Source organism: Canis lupus, chromosome 26, assembly GCF_048164855.1.
Source record: "Canis lupus baileyi chromosome 26, mCanLup2.hap1, whole genome shotgun sequence".
NCBI classification, from domain to species: Eukaryota; Metazoa; Chordata; class Mammalia; order Carnivora; family Canidae; genus Canis; species Canis lupus.
Genome location: NC_132863.1, coordinates 25,688,208 through 25,710,673, shown reverse-complemented (window position 1 = coordinate 25,710,673; position 22,466 = coordinate 25,688,208). Strand labels below are relative to the sequence as shown.

General features: G+C 43.4%; 1 protein-coding gene and 1 long non-coding RNA gene across 5 annotated transcripts in view; one reads left to right on the top strand and one right to left on the bottom strand.

Annotated features, from left to right (window-relative positions):
• Positions 1 to 2,298: 2,298 nt before the first annotated feature.
• Positions 2,299 to 22,053, bottom strand: DYNLRB1 (dynein light chain roadblock-type 1). Of its 2 annotated transcripts, none has more exons than XM_072800678.1 (4): positions 21,909 to 22,053; positions 13,570 to 13,645; positions 6,977 to 7,144; positions 2,299 to 2,663 (listed from the first exon to the last, which is right to left on the bottom strand). In XM_072800678.1, the coding sequence occupies exons 1-4, from the start codon at positions 21,909 to 21,911 to the stop codon at positions 2,620 to 2,622; spliced, it is 291 nt and encodes a 96-aa protein (XP_072656779.1). In that variant the 5' UTR covers positions 21,912 to 22,053; the 3' UTR covers positions 2,299 to 2,619. The 2 variants fall into 2 exon arrangements, with proteins under 2 accessions (XP_072656779.1, XP_072656778.1); XM_072800677.1 differs by lacking the exon at positions 21,909 to 22,053 and adding an exon at positions 14,413 to 14,436.
• The window catches only part of LOC140618358 (uncharacterized), a 36,477-nt gene continuing 34,855 nt past the window's right edge, over positions 20,845 to 22,466 (top strand). For all 3 annotated transcript variants that reach the window (XR_012018514.1, XR_012018515.1, XR_012018516.1), the window contains exon 1: positions 20,845 to 22,201. This is a non-coding gene — a long non-coding RNA (uncharacterized lncRNA). The remainder of the gene's footprint in view (positions 22,202 to 22,466) is intronic.

The window sequence follows — 22,466 nt, the reverse complement described above, 5'->3', positions numbered from 1 at the left end:
ATTACACTTTTAAAAACCTAAGTTCTTACATCTGAAGATGAGTCCAGGGAGTTTCACGCATTGTATCGCAAACTGGAATGCATCCAAAGTGGGCTTCCCGTATGTGAAGAAATCCCATTGTTCAGCAGTCATCTTGTCTTCCCCAAAGCCAGACTGAGCCTAAACCTTCCTTAGGACCTTGAAGGAACAGTTTAGGAGTTTTAAGGCAAACAGAAGGGTGTAGGAGGAGGATTAAAAAAAAGAAAGGAGGGTGAGGTCTCCAAGCCCTTGCTCTGTAACCAGACCACTTTGTTTCCCAGACAGAGCCCCTCCCTTCTTTTAAAACCTGACTTTGCCACCAGGTAATTGACCAGACTATCCTTCTTGGAGTATTCAAGCCAGAAGGACATAGGAAGCTCAGACTTAGATCCCAGCCTCAAGAAGCCTCTGAGAACAAAGAGGATACCAGTGGCCATATCTCACATTCATTCATTCATTCATTTATTCATTTATTTATTTCATTCCATATCTCACTTTTAAAACTGAATCTGAGATCATTACTGATCCAGGGTCATTTTGCTCTGGTCCTATAATTACCCTTGCCTCAGGTGTGCTTCCTGAGTCTACTGGGACAGAGCAAACCTGCAGTATTTTCCCAGAGAATCCGTTTTCTTTCTTTTCTTTTCTTTTCCTTTCTTTCTTTCTTCTTTCTTTCTTTCTTTCTTTCTTTCTTTCTTTCTTTCTTTCTTTCTTTTTCTTTCTTTCTTTCTTTCTTTCTTCTTTCTTTCTTTTTCTTTCTTTCTTTCTTCTTTCTTCTCTTTCTCTTTCTTTCTTTCTTTCTTTTTTTTTTTTTTTAATTTTATTTATTTATGATAGTCACAGAGAGAGAGAGAGAGGCAGAGACATAGGCAGAGGGAGAAGCAGGCTCCACGCACCGGGAGCCCGACGTGGGATTCGATCCCGGGTCTCCAGGATCGCGCCCTGGGCCAAAGGCAGGCGCCAAACCGCTGCGCCACCCAGGGATCCCTCTTTCTTTCTTTCTTTTCTTTCTTCTTTCTTTTTTTAAAGATTTTATTTATTTATTCATGATAGTCACACAGAGAGAGACAGAGAGGCAGAGACACAGGCAGAGGGAGAAGCAGGCTCCATGCAGGGAGCCCAACGCGGGATTCGATCCCGGGTCTCCAGGATCGCGTCCCGGGCCAAAGGCAGGCGCCAAACCGCTGCGCCACCCAGGGATCCCGAGAATCCGTTTTCTTTGGAGATTTGGGGAAAATTATTTGAAAGGATTACTGCTATTAAGACAAATATGGGTATATTATGGAGTAGAAAATCCCTATTATCTTTCACTAAAAAGGGAGATTTTAAAAAAATTTTGCCCTGATAACCTACGCCCCCAGGCTCTCAAGGGTACATCTTTTACTTCCCTGATACCATTAAGGAAACTTTTGCTGGAAAATTTAGAAAAGTATTTTTGCCAGATGGAAGAATTCACTGTAGACAAAGGTTACTTTTGGTGAATGAAGGACAACTAAGGGGGATTTCAAGGTTTATACTGTGCAGTTTTAAATCTCTCCTCTATAACAAGAAACAAAAGACAAAAAGAAAAACCCAATAAAACATAAATACATGTGGTTTCTGGGGGACAAAATCCCAAAGTGCTACTGGATGGATGATGTAGTGGCCTACAGCCACTAGTAGCAGGCACATTCTGGGACCCAGCTCTCACACACCCACACCAGAGTCTGAGGGAAGGAAGGCAGACGTTCACCCAGGATGAGCTCACTCAGGTAAAGTGGCCCAGTGGGGAATTCTGAGAAGAAAGTGCAGAAAAACAACAGAGCTTTTGGAGTCAGAAACTGTGTCACAGTTGTGAAGCCTCGGGCAAGTCATTCTCTAGACTTCAATCTCATCTTTAATATGGCTTTAACCCTGCCTGCAGGGTACTGTGAGGATGCTATAAGCCAAGGTATATAACACACCTAGTGTATTCTAGGTACTCAACAACTATCACTCCTTTCGAATCCCCAGCAGTGTAGCAGAAAAAAATCTTTCAAAACATTGATGGGAGTGGAAAACGATAAGAGGGGTGGCGAGGGATGAGGGCCCAGAAACCAGGATACCAATTATAAACTGGACTCAACTCAGCAAGTGTGGCCACAGGTGCAATAGGCAGCAGGCCTCCCTGAACCATAAATACCATATGCCATGGTGGCTGGAGGCAGCACTGGGGCTCAGCCTTTAGACCATGTGATTACACAAGAAAAGAAGGAGGCAGAGAGGCCTTTTCAACCTAGTGTTTAAAGACACACAGCAGAGTAAGCATTTTAGTTATTTTTAGTTAAAGAAAAACAGACTTTTCCAAGGGTAACAAAGTGAACTGAAGGTCAGATGGAAGGAAGCAGGGTGTGTGGGCTGTTCAAAGCTCTTGCTCCAAAATCTGGAGGCGAGGAAAGAAGGTCCTCCCAAGAATTCAAGGGTGACTGGCCAGCAGAGGGATGACTTTGATGACTTTGGGCACTGGATCAGTCTAAGTAGGCTCTAAGGTGATTTCCACCTGCTAGTTGGTTGACATAATTAATATTATCACTCTTAGGGGCTATTACATTAAGGAATGACGCAGGAAGCCAAGAGAGTGGCTTATTCAGTTGGATTCTGAATCACAATCAGGAAATAGTCTTTATCTGCAAAAGAGAAAAATGAAAAAATGAATCACTAAATCATTAAATCACCGAACCATAAAAGGAGAGGGAAACAATAAAAAGCATCAATGCTTCCAACTGTTGGGAAAACAGAAGATGAACCTGCGAGCTTCCCATGGGGGCTTCTGCAGTGTGGCTGCTGGGAAAGCCGAGCCCCTCCCACCCGCAGCAATGCCCTGCAGGGGATCCTCTTTTCTAATCTTCATGGTACCACATGGTGCCAACAGGAAGGTAGGCATATCATCCCTATTTTCTGGGTAGGAAAACTGAGGTTCAGAGAATTAATTAGTTAATTAATTAATTATATTTTAATTTTTTAAAACCCCAGAACATGTGTGCATATCTGAGTCTGATTCTTTTTTTTTTTTTTTTTAAGGATTTAATTTATTTATTCATGAGAGACATGGAGAGAGAGGCAGACACATGCAGAAGGAGAAGCAGGCTCCATGCAGAAAGCCCAATGTGGGACTTGATCCCAGGACCCCGGGATCCCAACCTGAACCAAAGGCAGACACTCAACCACTGAGCCACCCAGGCGTCCCCAGGCACCCCTAATTAAGTTTTTTATTTTAATTCTAGTATAGTTAAAATTATTTACATTTTTAACAAGTTCCCAGGTAATGCTGATGCTGCAGGTTCTGGGACAACCACGAGATTAAGGTTGCTCTTCATTTTATTTTAGAAATTAGAGAAGCAAGGCATTTCAATTTTGTCCACTTAAACCACAAACATTTATCAAAGCTTCCATATGCCTAGCCCTGGGACAACCACTTCTCACATGGTACCTCAGGAAATCTGTTTTTGAGACAGATACTAGTTTTCTACTTTGAGTCTCAGAGTTAAATGACTTGCCCAAATCAAGGCAAAAACACTAGCTACCAGGGTTTGACCCAGAGGCTCTGAATGCCTCTGGTCTGCCCTCTGCTGAAGAGGGGAGAAATGGCAGGACCTTGGCCTTATCTGCTTTGTGTGTGCGGATTCAAACCTAAGTTTGCTTCTTCCCATGACAACAGGCTGTTGCAGATAGGAAGAAACAGATTTCATAAGACTAACAGTTCCATGGCTAAAGCAATCTAAGTTAAAATCACTTACAAATAAAAATAGAGATAACTGACAAGCCACCAAAAGAAACAGACACAAATAGCAATACTAGTGTCTTTTCTTCCAAATACCAAGCTCTAAATTCAATAATATCATTCCAAGTACTTTGTAGGAAGCACAGTGTTAAAGCTTGCTATGCTGCACTACCCAGGCTTTATATTAGTGAGGTTAATAACTGAAAAGCAAGTCTGTCTTAAAATGTCTTTTCACATGGGCTATTCTGGGCCAGGAGAGGGTGAAATTTGGTTCACATATGGAGGGCCAAACTGTCTGAAACTACTTGTTGCTATTTGTGGTCCAAGAAGCAGCTTCTCAGTTTGATCAACTAGAAAGATCAGATGGGAATAAAGAGACGGTGGACTTCCTTCCTGGTCAGGTTGTTCCTTCCTTCGAGGTTGTTCCCATGGTGTGGAGTGCTAATTACGGTTCTCGAAGGACCAACCTCAAACATGCAGCAACTAGGCCTATTCTATGCTGGGGGCTGTCCCTGTGGGGCTTATGCTCTGTGAAAGTCCGAAGGTAATCTCGTCCTAATGCTTCAGAAGCTCTGATAAGTAGCTCCTGCCCACAAGAGTTCTGGCATCAAAATCCTACGTATATACATAAATATATATTTCTTTTCCCCCATATCAAAGTGGGTGTATCAAGGTGTCAAATCATTGATTTTCATCCTAAATACCTTGTTCCACAGACATTCCTGACTCCCATCCCCACTGCTCACCCCACTTCTTACTCCCACAGTGGGGTGTCAGCAATGGAGGGAGATTTAGGGAATCATTCATATATTTACTCATTGAATATCTGTTAAATGCTTACTATGTTCCTACAAATATCTGTTCTCTTGGAACTATTTAAGTGGGGAGACAGACTTAAAAATGCAGATGAGCAGGCTGGTTGGCTAAATGAAAAGGCAAGATGGAGCGTTGCCAGCAACAGGATGGCATGTGTGAGTTCCCAGAGAGAAAAGCTGAAGTCTCTTGAAGCTCTGAAAGGTAGCAGGGTGGCCAGAGAAGTAGTAAGGGTATTCAGAAGAAACACTTGCTGTGTTTAAGGCAACCTCAAAAAGTCACACAACTCTCAGTATAACAGAATGTATGTGTGTGGCGCTGTGAGAGTGCAGGTGTGAGACAGAGTGAGTGAGTGAGTAAAAGTGACAGAGTGTGCATGCCTTCCCTCCAGGCCTTGTGTGTCACTCAGGAAGAGTCCAGCTACTCCATCCTCACTTTCACTAACAGAGCTGAGGCCCTTCTGGGCCTATGAACCCTAAGGAGAACCTCTAACTTGGGAGTTGCCAATCCTAGACTCAAGTACCAACCACACCCATTAACTGTGAATGCCTATGGGTCCTCAAGGGCAGGCTGGAGATGCCTTTGCTGTTGAGCTGAGAATGGACGGTTAGGAACTTCCAGATGACTCTGCCATTCCAGAGGAGACATTCTTGGAAGCTTTAAGTCAAGAGAAACTATCCTTGGAGAATCTAATTTGAAAACCACATCATTTGTCCTTGCTTCACAATGTGTGCCCTCCTATGGGCACAAAGTCTGCTCTGATATGCAAGGTCAACAGAGAGACCATTCCTGGCCTAACTTTTAGGGAAGTAGAGATTTGTGTAGCTATTCAGCATGAAGTCTTAGGAGGGATGTGAGTTCAAATATTTCCAAATCTTTCTACCCCACTCAGAGCCAACTCACTCAATCAGATGGGGTGTCTCAGGAGATCAGAGCAGTATAGTACCATACCTGACAATTTACAGATGTGGAAATAGTGGTTCAGAGGTATTCTGTGACCTAAGGTCACACTCAAAAGAGGTAAAGCTATGAAAACAGATTTTGTCTGCTGCAATCTGATTTTCCTCACAGAACCAGAGGCATTATAATGGGTTGGTAAGTAATGCATCAAACAGTGATTAAACTGATAAATAGCGTACTGCATGTTTTTGGAATAAATGCTTCTGAGCTTATCTTATGTTTTTCTCTGTGATCAACCTGCTGTGTCCCCACCCCTCTAGGAAGTATCCCTGTGACTAGGTCAATGGTTCTCTCCTTTGTATCCTTCCAAACAGCCAGAATAGGCTGGAGGAGGCCTAAAAAAATAACCAATACTGTTCTGCTACTGGGGTGGTTGACTCATCAAATTACCCTAGAATTCTGTAGTCAGCTTCCTCATCATCTGTGTTGCCAAGTCAGGGACATTTAGCATCCCCAACCTCCTTATTACCCAGGCCCCAATCACAATCATACTACCTCTTGCCTTAAAAACTATCACATAGTTAAGCTTGGTATTTGATGCCTCTTCAAAATTAGACCAAATGTCTCACCTCTCATTCCTTCCTACACATATTCTGATGGCCTAGACAAGCTGCACTGCAGCCTACCTCCATCATCACGGGCACATTTAACTATGTGGCACAGCCAAAAAAGAGAGAGGGAGGGAGAGAAGTAATAATATAAAAATAGTCCTGACAATCTGTCCACCACTCCAGTCTGTAAATGTGAGTAAGGTGATGCAGGCCAGGACAAGTGGCCCTGATGTTCCCTCCTATGGCCCCAGTCCTTATGGGCTCCACCCAGGAGCATTTCATCATCCTTCAAATGATCCTAAAGACAGGTATAGTTTGTACTACACAGCTCTCACATGCAGGCCAAGCACTGCATGAGAAACAAAAGCAGCAATCTGTTCCAAAGCTGAAGGAAAGGATAGCCATACTGGGCCTAGAAAGACAGGACTATACTTTAGAAGTGGGCAGTGTAACATTTTTTCAAAGATAAAATGACCACACAGTATTTTTGTCTTGTGCTTTGGTTTCAAATCACTGAATGCTTTTTCCTTCAAACATAGCTTTCCCACCCCTCCAACTTGCTTAAACTCTTTCTTGTGCCTTTTAGATTCAGCTCAAATGTCCCCTCTTCTGGTAAGATCTACTCACATCTTCCTCTATGTTCCATGAGACCATGATTCCCCTCTGTGGCCTGGACTTTAGTACAGGGTCTGGCCTAGAATCACACTGAAAAAGTGTTTGTTGGGGATGCCAGCCAGAGACTGGCCAGGCAGTGAGGCAGTCAACTGTGTACTTTCAATGCCTTAGGATTTTTAATGGCACCTGTGGGGACATCAATGTGTCAAGCCTCCCAATAAGCTACCCAGAATATGCTGTGACAGTCAGCTCCCAGGTGGGAATGTGGAACACCTCTTACCTGGTGCAACCATAATTTCATTTTTCTTGGAGCGAATTCGAAGGAAGGTGAGGTCATTCTGGGGGTCAATTTCACGCACGGTGCTCCGGGCCTTCAAGATGAAGTTGTGCATGAGGTTAGCATACTGTGTGGTAGTGGGATTGTCCATGGTGCTCTTGATGGGAATGCCTGAGGGGAGAGCAGAGACTGAGTAGGAAGTTGGAACTCCTTTCTGCCCAGCTCTCCACTCCACACCCTTAATTCAAGAGTACAGGACTAGCAGTTAACAATCAATGCCACTATTTACTGAGGGCTTGATACACACAGTACTGAGCACTTTAAGTATGGTAGCACCAGTCCCTAGAATTACTCTGGAGTGGTGTCACCATCTTCACTCGCCAATGAGGCACAGAAGCTTTGAGCCATCACACAGCAGATAAGCATGGGGCCAGGATTCAAATGCAGGCCTGTTGGCTCTACTGCTGGGCTCCTTCCATAGTGGCATACTGCTGCTATGAGTGGCTGCTAGCAATAAAGGAGAGACTATCATTTAGGATACTTAGAACCTGAACAAAGAGAACAACTCTTGTAAATTTGTAAATACTGAAAAGTAGGAAGAAGAAAAAAAAAAGTCAGTCTCTGACAAGACATTACCATTACTAGTGTATTGTTCCAGTTTCCACCAAGGGAGGCTTAGGGCCCAGCTCTAAACATACTGTCTATATACATGATTGTGCCCCTCAAATTAAAGCCTGTTTCTCTGTCTGCATATAAAATTGTAAACAGTACCACTATTGCTTTCAAAGAGCCCAGAAGTGGTCAATCCATAGAGTTAATCATTCCTCTATTGTTGGTACCTATGCTGGATTTTTTACTTAATTACTACGCAGTGAACACCACTGTGTGCCAAGCCTTTTCTGTTTTGAGGACTGTTTCCTTGCAATGATGTATTAAATAGACCTCCCTTACTATAGCCATCAATGGCTATCATCATGGAGGTGAAAAATAGGGCTAAGCTTGAGCCACCTCAGGACACAACTGATTCATCAGGTGTCCATGAATCACCATGACATATCAGCAGAAGGTTCCACTGAGGAAACTGGTAGGCACTTGTGACAAATGTGGCACAAGTGGCTCCTCACACAGAAGTGGCTAGATTTAGGGGCCCATGCCCCTGCTGGTCTGGCCCACAAGTGACCAGCTTAACGACTGGCCAAAGGCAATTTACCCTGAGGCCTACTCACAGGTGTCAAGAAACTGGCCCAACCTTGTCTTCTTAGGGCATAGGAACATGAGAGTGTGCAGAAGAAGACACAATGGCAAGAGAAGCTGAGTCAGAGAGGCTGTTTTGAGCCAAGTCAAGTCATAAGGACAGATTGTAGTGATGACTAGGTCACTAGGACAATGTGCCCACCAGGATCCCAGGAAGCCTCACTCTGTAGCAGAACATTCCTAAGGATGGCAGTATGAGCAGCTGGGGTAATGACTGAGTAGGAACTCTGAAATCTGGTGATCTGGACTTAGACCCTGGCTCTGCCCCTTCATGGCTGTATGTAGTCTTAGACAAGTGATTTAATTTCTCTAAGTCAATTTCTTCATCTGTAAAATAATGCTTGTGCTATGAGGATTAAATATGGCTAAATCATTTAAGAATGTTTGGTAAGGAGAGTACAAATGTAATGTTGGCTTGTTATCAATGTCATTACAAAATAAATCCCATCCCCCAGATAACTTGAGGGGCCAGTCTCAAGGCCTTGTGAAGTCTGGATGATCAGAACTCTTAGGCTTTTCTTATATACCACAAGGCCACCTTCTCTCAGGTCCCTCTGCCTGGAACTTGCCTTCCTTCCCCATCTTCTCATGATTCCCACTGATCCCTCATATGTCCATTTTCTGGAGGATCTACCCACCCCTAGATGTGGTCAATGCCCCCATACTACTGTTCCACACAATTTTCCTTCAGAGAAGTTTCCTCTGGAGTTTGATATCACACCATTATGGAAGTGATCATTAGAACTATAGCTCCCAGGGCCAGGACCAGGTCTGATTTGCTCACGTTTGGTATGTATGTATGTATGTATGTATGTATTCTAGACACACAGAGAGAGAGAGAGAGAGAGAGAGAGAGGCAGACACACAAGCAGGCTCCATGCAGGGAGCCCGACGCAGGACTCGATCCCGGGACTCCAGGATTGCGCCCTGGGCCAAGGGCAGGCACTAAACCGCTGAGCCACCCAGGGATCCCCTACTAACCATTGTCGTTAAAGAGACTCCACTAAGCATTTATTGCAGATGGTAAATGAGTGCTCTCAAGGCCTCCCTAAGCAGGTCAAATACTGTCATGAGTTTCATCACATTTCTACTAAGTGAGAGGTGTATAAAGGAAACATGAAACTAACCAGTTGTTACCTTACTTTATAAACAAAAAAACCCCCACAGAGGTGGTGAAGAGCTGGGACAGGGACTAAAACTGGGGAGAATTTCAAATAAAGACAAGAGATCAAGTCCAGATTCACAGGATGTCAGAGCCAGGGACACCATAAAGATAGCCAAATGATCACCTACTCCAAACTTCTGCCTTCACAAATGGGACCGTGTGGCCTGCAAAAGTAGCTGGTCACGAGGGAGCAGAATTTCTAACTTGGGGCTCAGATTTATCAAGACCAAGGTTGTATAGCGAGGTCCTCCCAGCAAACCCAGCTTTGTCAATCAACAATAAAAATTGTTAAAAATAAATATTGTTAACAATATTTAACAAAGTAGTCCTCGCCTTATCTGTGGTTTCACTTTCCGTGGTTTCAGTCACCACATCAGCTCAGGTCTGGAAGCAGATGATCCTTCTGGGTCAGGTCAATAGTAGCCTAACACTGTCTCACAACGCCTGTGCCATTCACCTGACTTCACTTCATCATGTAGGCAATTTTATCATCTCACGTCATTACATGAAGAAGGGTGAACACCATATAATAAGGTATTTTGAGAGAGAACACATTCACATAACTTTTATTATTCTTATTATTTTTAATATTAAGATTTTATTTATGTATTCATGAGAGACACAGGCAGAGGGAGAAGCAGGCTCCATGCAGGGAGCCCGACATGGGACTCAATCCCAGGACTCCAGGATCATGCCCTGAGCCGAAGGCAGGCACTAAACCGCTGAGCCACCCAGGGATCCCCTATTATTATTATTTTTTAAGATTTATTTATTTATTCATGACAGAGAGAGAGAGAGAGAGAGAGAGAGAGAGAGGGAGAGAGGGAGAGAGGGGCAGAGACACAGGCAGAGGGAGAAGCAGGCTCCATGCAGGAAGCCCAACGTGGGACTCGATCCCAGGTCTCCAGGATCAGACCCTGGGCCGAAGGCAGCACTAAACTGCTGGGCCACCAGGGCTGCCCTAACTTTTACTATAGTACACTGTCATAATTGTTTTATTATTAGTTATTGTTAATCTCTTGTTGTGCCTTATTTATAAATTTAACTTTATAAGTACATATAGGAAAAACCATAGTATACATAGGGTTGGGTACTGTCCTTGTTTTAGGCATTCACTGGAGTTTTGGAATGTATTCCCCCATGGATAAAGGGGGACTACTGTATTTATTAAGCACCTACTATGTGTCAGCACTGTTCTAGGTGCTGGGGATATAGTAGTGAACACCAGAGATAAATCTCTGCCTTCACAAAGCTTACGCATTGGGAGTCTTTTATGTTGCCCCGTGTGAGTAGCTGAAGTGGTCAGGAAATGCATCCTGCAGGAAAAGGCAACTGAGTTGAATCATGGAGGTAGGAAAGCCCTGGAGAGGATAATAGGAATCCCTAATTAATCATCCTTCACGGAAGCTTCCAGAGAGCTTAAAGTCCCTATAAAACAGTGAGTTCTGACCCATCCACAGCTGGGTCAGTGACCTTGGGAGGTTACCTCATTTCTCTCAGCTCTGGGTTTCTCATCTGAAAAATGGGCAATACCCCTGGCCTTGCAGGGTCATGGTGTGAAATGTAAATGAGACAATGAAGTGGAAACTCTGTAAATGGGACAAAAATTAAAAATAAATAAATACATGCAATAATTGAGCATTTATATATGGCAGTTTACTGTATGTTAGGTACTGTTCTGAAAGCTTTCCTTAGGGGCACCTGGCTCAGTCAGTTAAGCATCTGCCTTTGGGTCAGGTCAGGATCCCAGGGTCCTGGGATTGAGCCCCATGTAGGGCTCTCTGCTCAGCAGGGAGCCTACTTCTCCCTCTCCTCCCAACTTGTGCTCTCTGTCACTATCTCTGTCTCTTTCAAATAAATAAATAGAATCTTAAAAAAACAAAAACTAAAAAAATAAATAAAAGCTTCCCTTAAAGGAAAGTAGTAAAATTATCCAAATTTTGCAGATGAGGAAACTGGAACAGAGAGGTTAAGTGACTAGCCTAAGACCACACAGCTGACAAATTAAGTAGAGCCAGGATTCAAACCTAGGCAGTTTGGTTCTGCATTCTATATTCCTAGCCACTGGGTAATACTGCCACATTAAGTATATGAAAAAGAAGTGCTCACTAGTATCCAAAAGGTAAGCAATTGGTGCTATATTTTCCCAATGAAAAAGCTCAAGTTTGGGGGCAGTTTCAAGGCAAAAATGAAGGCTGTGGTTTGCAAATGCTAATGGAGGCCTATTCCCTCCCCAATTGGGGTCAAAATGCCCAGTCCTAGAAAACAGTCTTTCTGGGTGATAGACAAATAGTCTTTCAGATCTTAGAGTAAGAAGCACCCAACAGAGACTACCTGTATCAACCATTCCACTCATGGCAGCTGAGGTCAGCTGAGCCATAGCAACCTGAGCTGGGACCTGTTCCTGCCTCCACAGTGTCCTGAGGGCCCCCAACCTCCTGCCTGTTTTGACCACATAGTGTAATGAGAGTTTGACAAAGCTGGGGAGCATTCACTGCCTAGTTCTCGACTAGCCAGCATATGTTTCTGTAGACAACTTGGAAAACCACATTTTTTAAAAAAGATTTTTATTTATTTATTCACGAGAGATAGAGAGAGAGAGGAGCCCGACGTGGGACTCGATCCCGGGTCTCCAGGATCAGGTCCTGGGCCGAAGGCAGCGCTAAATTGCTGAGCCACCTGGGCTGCCCGGAAAACCACATTTTAACTAAGGGTGCCACTTCTACTTTTTCACCCCCAGTGACTTTCATTTTGCTCTATTTAAGCAGGCGTTATTGAGAATTCTGCCATTCTAGAGACAAGGCCTAGAACAACAACACATACAGAGCTCTCGGAGAGTCTTGAGCAAATCAGAGCTGACTAAATGCACTGCACTAGAAAATGAGGGAGCCCAGCTGGGTGACTCTGCCCATGGCCGGGGCCACAGACCAAGCAGCTACTCTGTTCCTTCACAGTATAGTGTGGGAGGGAGAGCACAAGTGCATTCAGACAGACTTGGGATGAAATCTTGGCTGTAATGCCAGGCAATCAATTAAAATTCTAGGCTCTGTTTTTTCCTACTGCAAAATGGAGACAACAAGGCTGCTTCATGGAATGGGAATAAATGAAACAATGTTTGTAAAGGATGGCCTGTGTTCTGGCACAGAACAGGTACGTGATAAATCTTAGTCCTTTTCTTTACCATGTCTATTGCAGTTTGGGAAAATTAGTATCTGTACTCTTCTAGCTGTTGAAATAATGCTATAGAAGAGTAAGCAGAGGCACCTGGGTGGCTCAGTTGATTAAGTGTCCAACTCTTGATTTTAGCTGTGGTTATGATCTCATGGTTGTGAGATCAAGCCCTGAGTCGGGCTCCATACTGATTGTGGAGCCTGCTTGGGATTCTCTTTCCCTCTACCCTAACCCCACCATCCCCTAAAAGGAGGGAAAAGTTATAGGCATAAAGAAGTTGACCAGAGTATTATCTAGCGAAAAAAGTAGAAATAGGGGCACCTGGCTGGCTTAGTGGGTAGATCGTGCAACTCCTGATCTCAGAGTCATGAGTTAAGAGCCCCACACCAGGGGTAGAGTTTACTTAAAAAAAAAAAAAAAAAAAAAAAAAAAAAGGTAGAAACCATATAAATGGTGGATGGCTGATAAACATTGTACTAGCAATTAAAAAATTTGCTTATGGGGATGTTTGGGTGGCTCAGTAGTTGAGTGTCTGCCTTCAGCTCAGGGTGTGATCCTGGGATCCGGGGATCAAGTCCTGCATCAGGCTCCCCATAGGGAGCCTGCTTCTCCTTCTATGTCTCTGCCTCTCTCTCTCTCTCTCTCTCATGAATAAACAAATAAAATCTTTAAAAAAGCCCAAAACAACCTCATGAGTAAACATATGCAAAAGAATAACAATTATAGTAATTATGACCAAAAGAAGATGTACCTGGGCAAGCACTAAAAAAAAGCACAGCATAGTAAAAAAGTATGATCTGTCAGGCAATGGGACTGAATGAATTTTTCCTTTTTAAACTTTGTAATTCCAATAATAATAGTGCTAGGACACTGGAAGTGTTTTAAAAAGGGTAAAAATTACATCCTGTACATGAAGAGGCTTAGTAAACAATAAGTGTCATGCTATGTTTGGGCTGTTTTCTCAGGGCCTGCCTGTGTATAGGTCATGGTCAAAGGGAGGGTGTACCTTCTGTGTTCACCACGATGATGCCCTGTACTCCCTTCTGGCTCTGAAGTCGCTTCAGTGTCTCCTCCACCTCTGCCTGCCAGAGAGAACAAGATCCAGGTTAGGAGAGGCCAGGAGGACTGGACTAACTCCCTCATACTCCTGACAGATTAATCACACATCTGTCTTTCAAAACCAAACAACACCCAGGCACCTGGCACCTCCTTAAGGCTCCCCAGGCCTGTTTGGAGTGGTCCCTGGGCCATCCCTAGCACTTAAACCATTTGCTCACAAACCCCAGCATGGGGTGGGGCTACTCCTGGCCCTTTGTGCACTAGGCACGATTACCTTTCCCTGCTTAGCTATTTGGGAGCAGAATATAAATACCATTCTTATGAGTATATATATATCCATGACTCAACTCACATATTTGGTACACTTGGGGGACCGGACACTGATGATATGAAAAAAAACAAACAGTGATGTCTAATAGGAAGGAGACTAAGTTGTCATTTGTGACCCAAACAGCACAACTGAAAATACTCCAAAGGAAGAAAACTGACTCCATGAGGATAATAAACTCAGTGACTCAGTAAGGTAGCACCCAAGTCAGTGTAACATATGGCATATAGCCACAGGAAATATGCCTGGGGAAGGGGCTCATTAATCCAGATTCTCCAGATACTAGTACATGGCATTTGGGTCCTCAATCTATCATGCCAGGTCTTCTATATTATTATCATCCCCATCTCTTTTACCCTTCCTTCAATTCTCCATCTCCTTGCTCATACCTCCCTACCTCCACATCTTTTTTACCCTAACAAGGAAATCCAACAAATTCTTTTAGGTCATCAAAGATATTACCTCTTCCATAATGCTCTTACTGATTTGCAACTCTGGAGAACTCTGCCCACTTCTGAGTCCCCAAACTCTTCACTGTACTTCTTTAGGAATGCGTTAGGTACTGGTTTACTTAGAGTTTCTACAATGCTCTGCAGAATAGGAATTCAATAAATAGCTGCTTAACTGAACTAGGCCTAACTCTGTGGATAGAAACTGGCCTTAAAGTGTGCTAGCTCTTAGAAGGCCCCTTCCAAACCAGTCCAGAATCCAACTAGGAGAAGCTACTCAAAGGCTGAGTCAGATTATGTTGAAAACAGACACCATTTGCCTAAAAAAAGTGGTTCCCTACCCCCAAGCACTAATGAGTTGGCCTGGAGGGGAGGAGCTTCTAAACAGTGATGGAAAGAGCACAATGAATTATTGTTTTTCTAGTAGGCACAAAGCTGACAATCCAGTCACTACCACCCACTTCCCAATGATATAAGAATACTCAAATGCCACAGAGAAGAGCAAACAAGTTCCTTCTACAAAACGGCAAATAGCCTGATGCCTCATAAATCTGGAGCCTGAGTAAAAGGACTGGGCTAGCTCTGTGGACATGAACACAATATAGTGGGTCATGCATGTATGAGGTCATAATTTACTCAAGACTTTCACTGAGCTCCTATTTAGTGCTATTCTGGAGAGGAGGGGTAAAGTGAAATGGTGGTCAATATTACACAGTATTCAATCTGACCCGGTAACTTTCCTGAAACTCATCACAAGGAAATAACTTAAAAGAATACAGCAAGATGTTAGCCACTGTGACATTTGCAGTAACAAAAACCTGAAAGAGCTAAAAATGCCTAATAATTAGGAAAAAAAATAAATTATAGAATGTCCATTCATACAATGGTGATGGGCATGGTGATCAGAATATTTATATCACCACAAAAGGTTTATGACATAACATTAAGTGAAATCAGCTAAATGCAAAAATAAAATGCTTGATGACGGTAATCACATGAAAACAGGCAAGGCAGGACTCTGAAAAAAAATAAAAGCCAGATCAAGAGCAGGGAATTATAGATAAGGTTTTATTTTCTTTTTTTCCCTCAAAGCAATCTTTTCTATTATATTGTTTCCATTTAAAAACTTTTTAAAGATTTTATTTATTTATTTGAGAGAGAGCAAGTGAAAGAGAGAGAGAGCTAGCAGGGGGAGGGGGAAAGGGAGAAGCAGGCTCCCCGATGAGCAGGGAGCTCACTGTGGGGCTCAATCCCAGGACCCTGAGACCATGACCCAAGCCAAAGGCAGATGCCTAACTGACTGAGCCATCCAGGCGCCCCTAAAAACATTTTTGATGGTGTCAGTTGGTTAAGTGTCCGACTCTTGGTTTTGGGTCAGGTCTCAAGGTCATGGGATTGAGTCCCGCATCAGGCTCTGCACTCAGTGCAGAGTCTGCTTGAGATCCTCTCCCTCTCCTCCCACTTGTGCCCTCTCTCTAAAATAAATAATCTTAAAACAAAACAACAATCCCAAAACATTTTTTTAACCCTTCTCTATGTATGTAAGAAAAAGATCTCTAATATGGGGACCACAGGGTTCTGAAAATGCTCAACACTGACAGCTCAATGTGCAATCAACCTAGGGAAAGTAAGAAAGCTAAAAATCAAAGGAGTCAGAATAGAGTCTGAAATATTCTCTGGAGGTTGGAAAGTGGGGCTGAAATGAAAAAGATGAATACTTCACAACTGCTATTATTTCAGCACCACTGCAGGGTACCTTCTACGTGCCAGACATTGTTTTAGGCCTGGGGATGCTATAGCAAAGAAAATCTAACAAAAACCTCTACCTTCATGAAGCTGACATAGGGGGAGGGGAAGACATCAAAAACAATAACAACACAAGTAAAATATAAATGTCAGATATAGTAGGGAAGGGGGATCTGAAATGCAGGGGCTGATGGCAATTTTAAATAAGTTGGTCAGAGAAGTTCTCACTAAGGTGATAGGTAAGTAGAAATCTGAAGAAAATGAGGGAGCTAATGTGGATTTCTAAGAAAAGTGTTCCAGACAGAATGAAGAGACAAGTATAAGCTCCCTGAAGTAGCATGTTTCAGGGCTCAAAGGAGCCAGTGTGGTTGAAGTGCAGTGAGCCAGATGAGAAAGGTAGCCAGGGTCAGATTAGATTTAGCAGGTTTGCTAGACCACAGCAATGACTTTGGGTTTTTTTTTTTTAATTTTTTTATTTATTATTTATGATAGTCACACACGGAGAGAGAGAGAGAGAGGCAGAGACACAGGCAGAGGGAGAAGCAGGCTCCATGCACCGGGAGCCCAACGTGGGATTCGATCCCGGGTCTCCAGGATCGCGCCCTGGGCCAAAGGCAGGGGCCAAACCGCTGCACCACCCAGGAATCCCTATGACTTTGGTTTTTAATGGGGATCATATAGGGACCCACTAGCAGGTTTTGAGGTGAGGAGTGACAAGATCTGATGTTTTAAAATAATAGCTCTGATTGCTGTGTGAAAAGACTGCAAGGGGTGCAAACATAGCCTGCCTGAGCCTGGGCCCTGACACGCTGCTTCCTCTGAAGGAAACAATCTTCTTGCCTTCACTTACTGCTTGATGTAACTAACTCTCAACTCTTTGGATTCAGCTCATGGGCCTTCTGTGGGAGACCTTCTCCCCTCTTCTGGGTACCCCTGGCATTTCTGCCTTCAGAGCACTTACCACAATGGGATGTAACTCTTTATTCCTCTAGACCCAAAGCACCCCAGGAATAGGGACCTCTTATTGTCCCACTAATTGGCACAGTATAGACTCAACAAACACTTAAGGAACAAATAAGAAGCATTTCTACAACTATGTTTCACAAAAACCAACCTTTTCAAGTATAGGAGGGGGGACATGGCCTAATAGTACCCAGGGTAAACAAGAGCTAGGGTCTAGGTGATCCTAAGTTTAATGAGAATCCACCACCAAGATCTGGCTGCTTAAAAAGTAAACACACACCAGGCGCCTAGGTGGCTCAGTGGGTTAAGCCTTTGGCTCAGGTCATGATTCTAGAGTTCTGGGATTGAGTCCTGCATGGGACTCCCTGCTCAGGAGGAGCCTGTTTCTCCCTATCCCTCTCTGCCCCTCCCCGTGCTCATGCTTTCTCTCTCACTCTCAAATAAATAAATAAAATCTTAAAAAAAAAAAAAAAAAAGTAAACACACACCAAGAAAACTGAGGACATACAATTAACTATATATTAACCTGTTCCGTACCTGCTAAAGGTCAGATGTTGGGATGAATGTTTTCAGACACCTCTCTCATCTGAACCTTCCATAGTTAGTAGGATCTCCATTTTACAATGAGGAAACGGAGATCCAGAAAGAAGATTTGGAAGCCCAAAGACACACAGCAGGTCAAGAAAAAAGCTGAATATACCAATGACCACAAATGATGAGGTCCCTGCCTGCAGGGAACTTACATTCTGGTGAAGAGACATTCAAAAGACAAGAAACCAAAATTCCTGTAGGATACAGGGACAGGGTTGGGGGAGCAGGGGGAATATACTTTGGCTAGTGTGGTCTGGAACACCTGAGGATGCAATCTTTAAGAAAACTGAAAGATGAGAAAGAAAAGCACTCTAGGCAAAGCACTGAAAGCAAAGGCAGTGAAGTGGGAACAAGCTGGGCATGTTCAAGGAAGAGAGAGGGCTAGTATTGCCAATGTTTTTTGATTCTTTGCTAATTTGATCGGCAAAAATCATATAACAGAAAGTCAACTTTTCTGTAATTTTTAAGAATTATCAGTGAACATGTTTATCTCTCTCATTATTGAGTCTTTTGCTTTTTCTACATATCTATTGATTTTCAAAAACTTTTCTATGTTAGAAAATATAAGACTTTTGTCTAACAAATACATGGTTTAAAAAATATTTTTCTGTAAGACAAGAGAATAGTCTTTTCCAATCTGACCTCTACCAGTAGGATAGGGCTAGGCCTGGCTGAATTGGGATGATGAGGTCTAGAGGGATCTCCAGAGACAGCAAGGCAACAGCTACCTGTTGGATTCAGGACTAACTGCTTAAAACAAACCTCAAGTTCAGCCCTAAAAGAGCTAAGAAGAAAAACTAATAATGTCAAAAAGTCACAGGCAGCAACAGGGACATTTACAGATAGGAAAGGACAGTCCTAGGCAGGCATCCAAGTCATGTCAGCTCTAGATCAAAGTTGGTTGTTCCTGCAGAGCTAGCCAACTGGTACCAGAAATATCTGAGTGGATATGCAATCCCCAGGGTTGGCTCACACCTCTAACTTCCTGTCCTGCTACTAGAGAACCCAGCTAGTATCCTCTGCATTTTGGGTCATAAGTATTACTAACATGAGTGTCTGCATCAGGCAAGAAACAAGCCTTCTGAGTTCTTTAGTTCCCAGATGTGTGTTGTTGACAGACATAAAAACAAGTAGCAGTAAAACTCCAGGATTATTGACTGGTTCAGCATAAAAGGAGTAACCATCAGAAGCAAATGATTCACAAAGAAACTGCGACCCACCTGACTGCTAAGCATAAACATTTTAATTTGTATAAAACAAAAATGAATCAAAAGGATAGAAAAACATCTGCATCTAATGTAAGAAAAGAGTAATTCCAAAACATCACACAAAATGATCAAGAAAAATAAAGTCTAAAAGTTAAGTTGGTAAAATAGAAAATACACTTAAGAGAAATTACAAATAGAAACATGTTCACCATTTCCTGAAAAAACAGGAGACATTTAATTTCATTCCTAAAAAATGAAAAATTATAGTAATAATGAGGTATCTTTTTAAATCTGGCAGTTATGGCAAAACTGATACAACGGCAATTCAACCTTTTGGGAAAGCTATAGGACAATGTTACTGCAAGATCCTATGTGTTGGTCCCTTGTCCTCAGAAGTTCTTTTCCTGAGAATTTCTCCTAATGGGATAATCTAGTAAATTTTTTAAAAAAGAAAAATAAACTGTACACATACGGAAGCACTCATCACAGCATTATCTCTACTTTTTTTTTACATTAAAAAAATTTATTTATTCATGAGATACACCCACACAGAGACAGTGACATAGGCAGAGGGAGAAGCAGGCTCCCCGCAGAGAGCCCGGTGTGGGACTCAATCCTGGAACTGGGGGATCATGCCCTGAACCGAAGGCAGATTCTCAACTGCTGAGCCACCCAGGCGCCCCTAACATTATCTCTACTAATGAAGAACTAAAAGCCAGAGATTTGGGTGCAACCCAAATGTACACCAGGGGGAATGGTTTCTCAAATTATGGTATAACTATTTCATTATTATGTAGTCCTAAACTAATTGATCACAAAGATGACATAGCAACAAGGTTAAATGTCTTTGGACATTAAGACCAACAAAAAGGAACTACAATGTACATCTTGAAAAATAGGCACATATGAACCAAGAGGAAGGAGAACACACAAAGATGAAAATAGTTATGTGGTGAAGTAAAAGCAGATAAAATTATGGATGATTTTTATATCACTATTCTGAAGGACAATTTGGCAGTTTCTACCAAATTAAAAAATAATGCATGCCAGACAGAAGTAAGACTTCTAGGAATCTGTCCTATATCCTACATAAACGCTAGCATGAGCACACACATACACAGAAAGACAACAGTTACTGCAGGGGTGCCTGGGTGGCTCACTCAGTCAAGCAACCAACTCTTGATTTCGGCTAAGGTCGTGATCTCACGGTTCTGGGATCCAACCCATGGTCCAGCTCTGGGCTGTTGGGAGTCAGCTTGAGAATTCTCTGTCCCTCCCCCCACTTATATTCTCTTTCTCTCAAATAAATAAATCTTTTAAAAAAAGGCAACAGTTACTGCAGCATTGCCTAGAGTGAAAAACTGCAAATCACCTAACTGTATTTACCACAATGGAATATTAAATAGCCCTTAAAAAGAGTGAAGATTTGTATATACTACCATGGTAAAACGTTTGGTATTTTTAAGTGAACAGAGTAAGCTTCAAGAGATCAATCTCTCTATATATAGCCTAAAATACACTTAGTATGTAAAAACATATATGTTCCAGTTTCATGTAATAAATAGCTTAGATGTAAATCTGCTTATGTACTAATCAAATCTAGGGGGAAACATACCCAAGTGCCAACAGTCGGTTACCAGAGGGGAGTGACTTGGGGACTACATGCACTTTCTACATTATATACTTTGATACTGCTTGAAGAAGTTAAAATGGACATCTAAATATGCTTTGCTTTTATGAGTATAAACACACAGTATCCGGGTACAGGTTGCAGTAAGCTACCATTTATGTCTGAAAAAGAGGGAGCATATACATGCCTGTATTTGCATGTAGATGTTTAAGAAACTAACTTTCAACTCTGGAGACTGAGGCTGGGGATCAGGGCTGGGTGGGAGACTTATTTTTCAGTTAGATCCTTTCAGATTATTAGGTTTTTTTTTTTTTTTTTTTGGCTGTGTGCAGGTATTATCTGCTAAAAATTGATTTTTTTTTTTTACAGTTTAAAAAGTGATGTGAAAGATGAAGTCACATACGTTTGAAGCATTATTACATGTTTTTAGTGATGTGAACACATTCTTTGTAGTGTAGTAATAAATGAAAAAAAGCAGAGTCCACAACTGTACATTCAGTAGGGGCTAAACTATTTTAAGCAAAAACGGAGACAGGCTAGAATTTGTCTAATTAGAAGTGCTTGCCTCTAGGTCATGGCACTGTTCCTTTTTCCTTTTCTATTTTTCTTGTGGGCGTTACGTTTTTAAGTAAGAGCTTTGATTTCACATTTCAGGAGTCTCTTCAAGCTTTTTGCAAGTCGGGAGGATGAAAACCACGAGGAAACAAACTGAGAAGGGCATAAAGAGCCAACAGTTCCTGCCAGCAGGGCTTTGGCATGGTCAAGGGCGGACCCCGCCGGTTTCTGATTCATGCACCAAGTTCCAGACGCTCGAAAGAACCACAGGGACAGAAAGGCGTCAGTAAAGCTTCTAGGGTGCAAATCACCCTCCGCCATTTCCTGAGGCAAAGGATTTAGTTCCACTCGGTTTTCGATTCCAAGTATATCAAATGGGGATAATGGTCGTATCTACCTCACAGCGCTCCTATGAGGAGGGCCAAGATACAAAAAGCAGTGCCGGATACAAATTAAGCTTCCAGAAACCTTATCATTATTGTTATCACGCAACAAGGTTCGGGACGCTGGGATGCAGGGGCCTATGGGCCAGCTTCCCCATCTTGGTCAGACTCTCGCCGAGGCCCGAGCTCTGGCTTCCGGTCTGGGGTCAGTGGGATACGGTGGCCCCGCCTCGGTCCCCTCGGTCCCTCAGTCCGGGTCTGCAGGCCCGCGCTGCCCGAGTTCCACCCTCCAGTTAGCTTGGGCCCTGCCCCGCCCAGCCCCCCAGATTCCTGGCCTGTCACTCTTGAGACGCCCCCGGAGGATGGAAGACCAGGCGCAGGTGGTACTCGGCCACCTTCCGGCCGCAGCATAAAGCTCCAGGCAGACACTCACCATTTCCAACCGATCCCGTAGCTCCGCGACGCCGGCGCTCAGTCCAGGCCTGGGACCTTTCCGCGCCTGCGCACAGCACCTGTCTAAACGGACAGCTCTGGTAGCCTATCAGGAGCCAGTAATGGGACCGGGCAGGCAGGCGGGGCTTAGCTTCCCTAGGGCTCGTAGGGAATTTGCCTGGCGCTGTACGAAAGTGAAAAGCGGAAGAGCGCTTCAGGTATGGAAAATTCCCAACTCCTGGCGGAAAGATGCTGGTTAGCGGTGTCAGAAGAGGATTTCGACTCTCAGCCGAGGTCTGAGCTGGCTCTGGGAGCTCTGGGTGGACGGCGGTGAGCGAGTATGAAGGCAAGGAGGGAGGTTTTGCTGAGACCCCCTTTGCGCCCTGATGAAGGCAAAGTAAGGAGCCGTGTCAAAATGCGCCAAAGGCGCGGTAAAGTTGGGGACGGGGACTGGAGTGCGTCTCTGGGATCTCCAGAGCGATCCCCCTTGGGAATATTCCAGGCAGGTTCTCGGAGTGGTTAGGGCTAGCCTGGGAGTACTCAGGTTTGGGACTCCGAG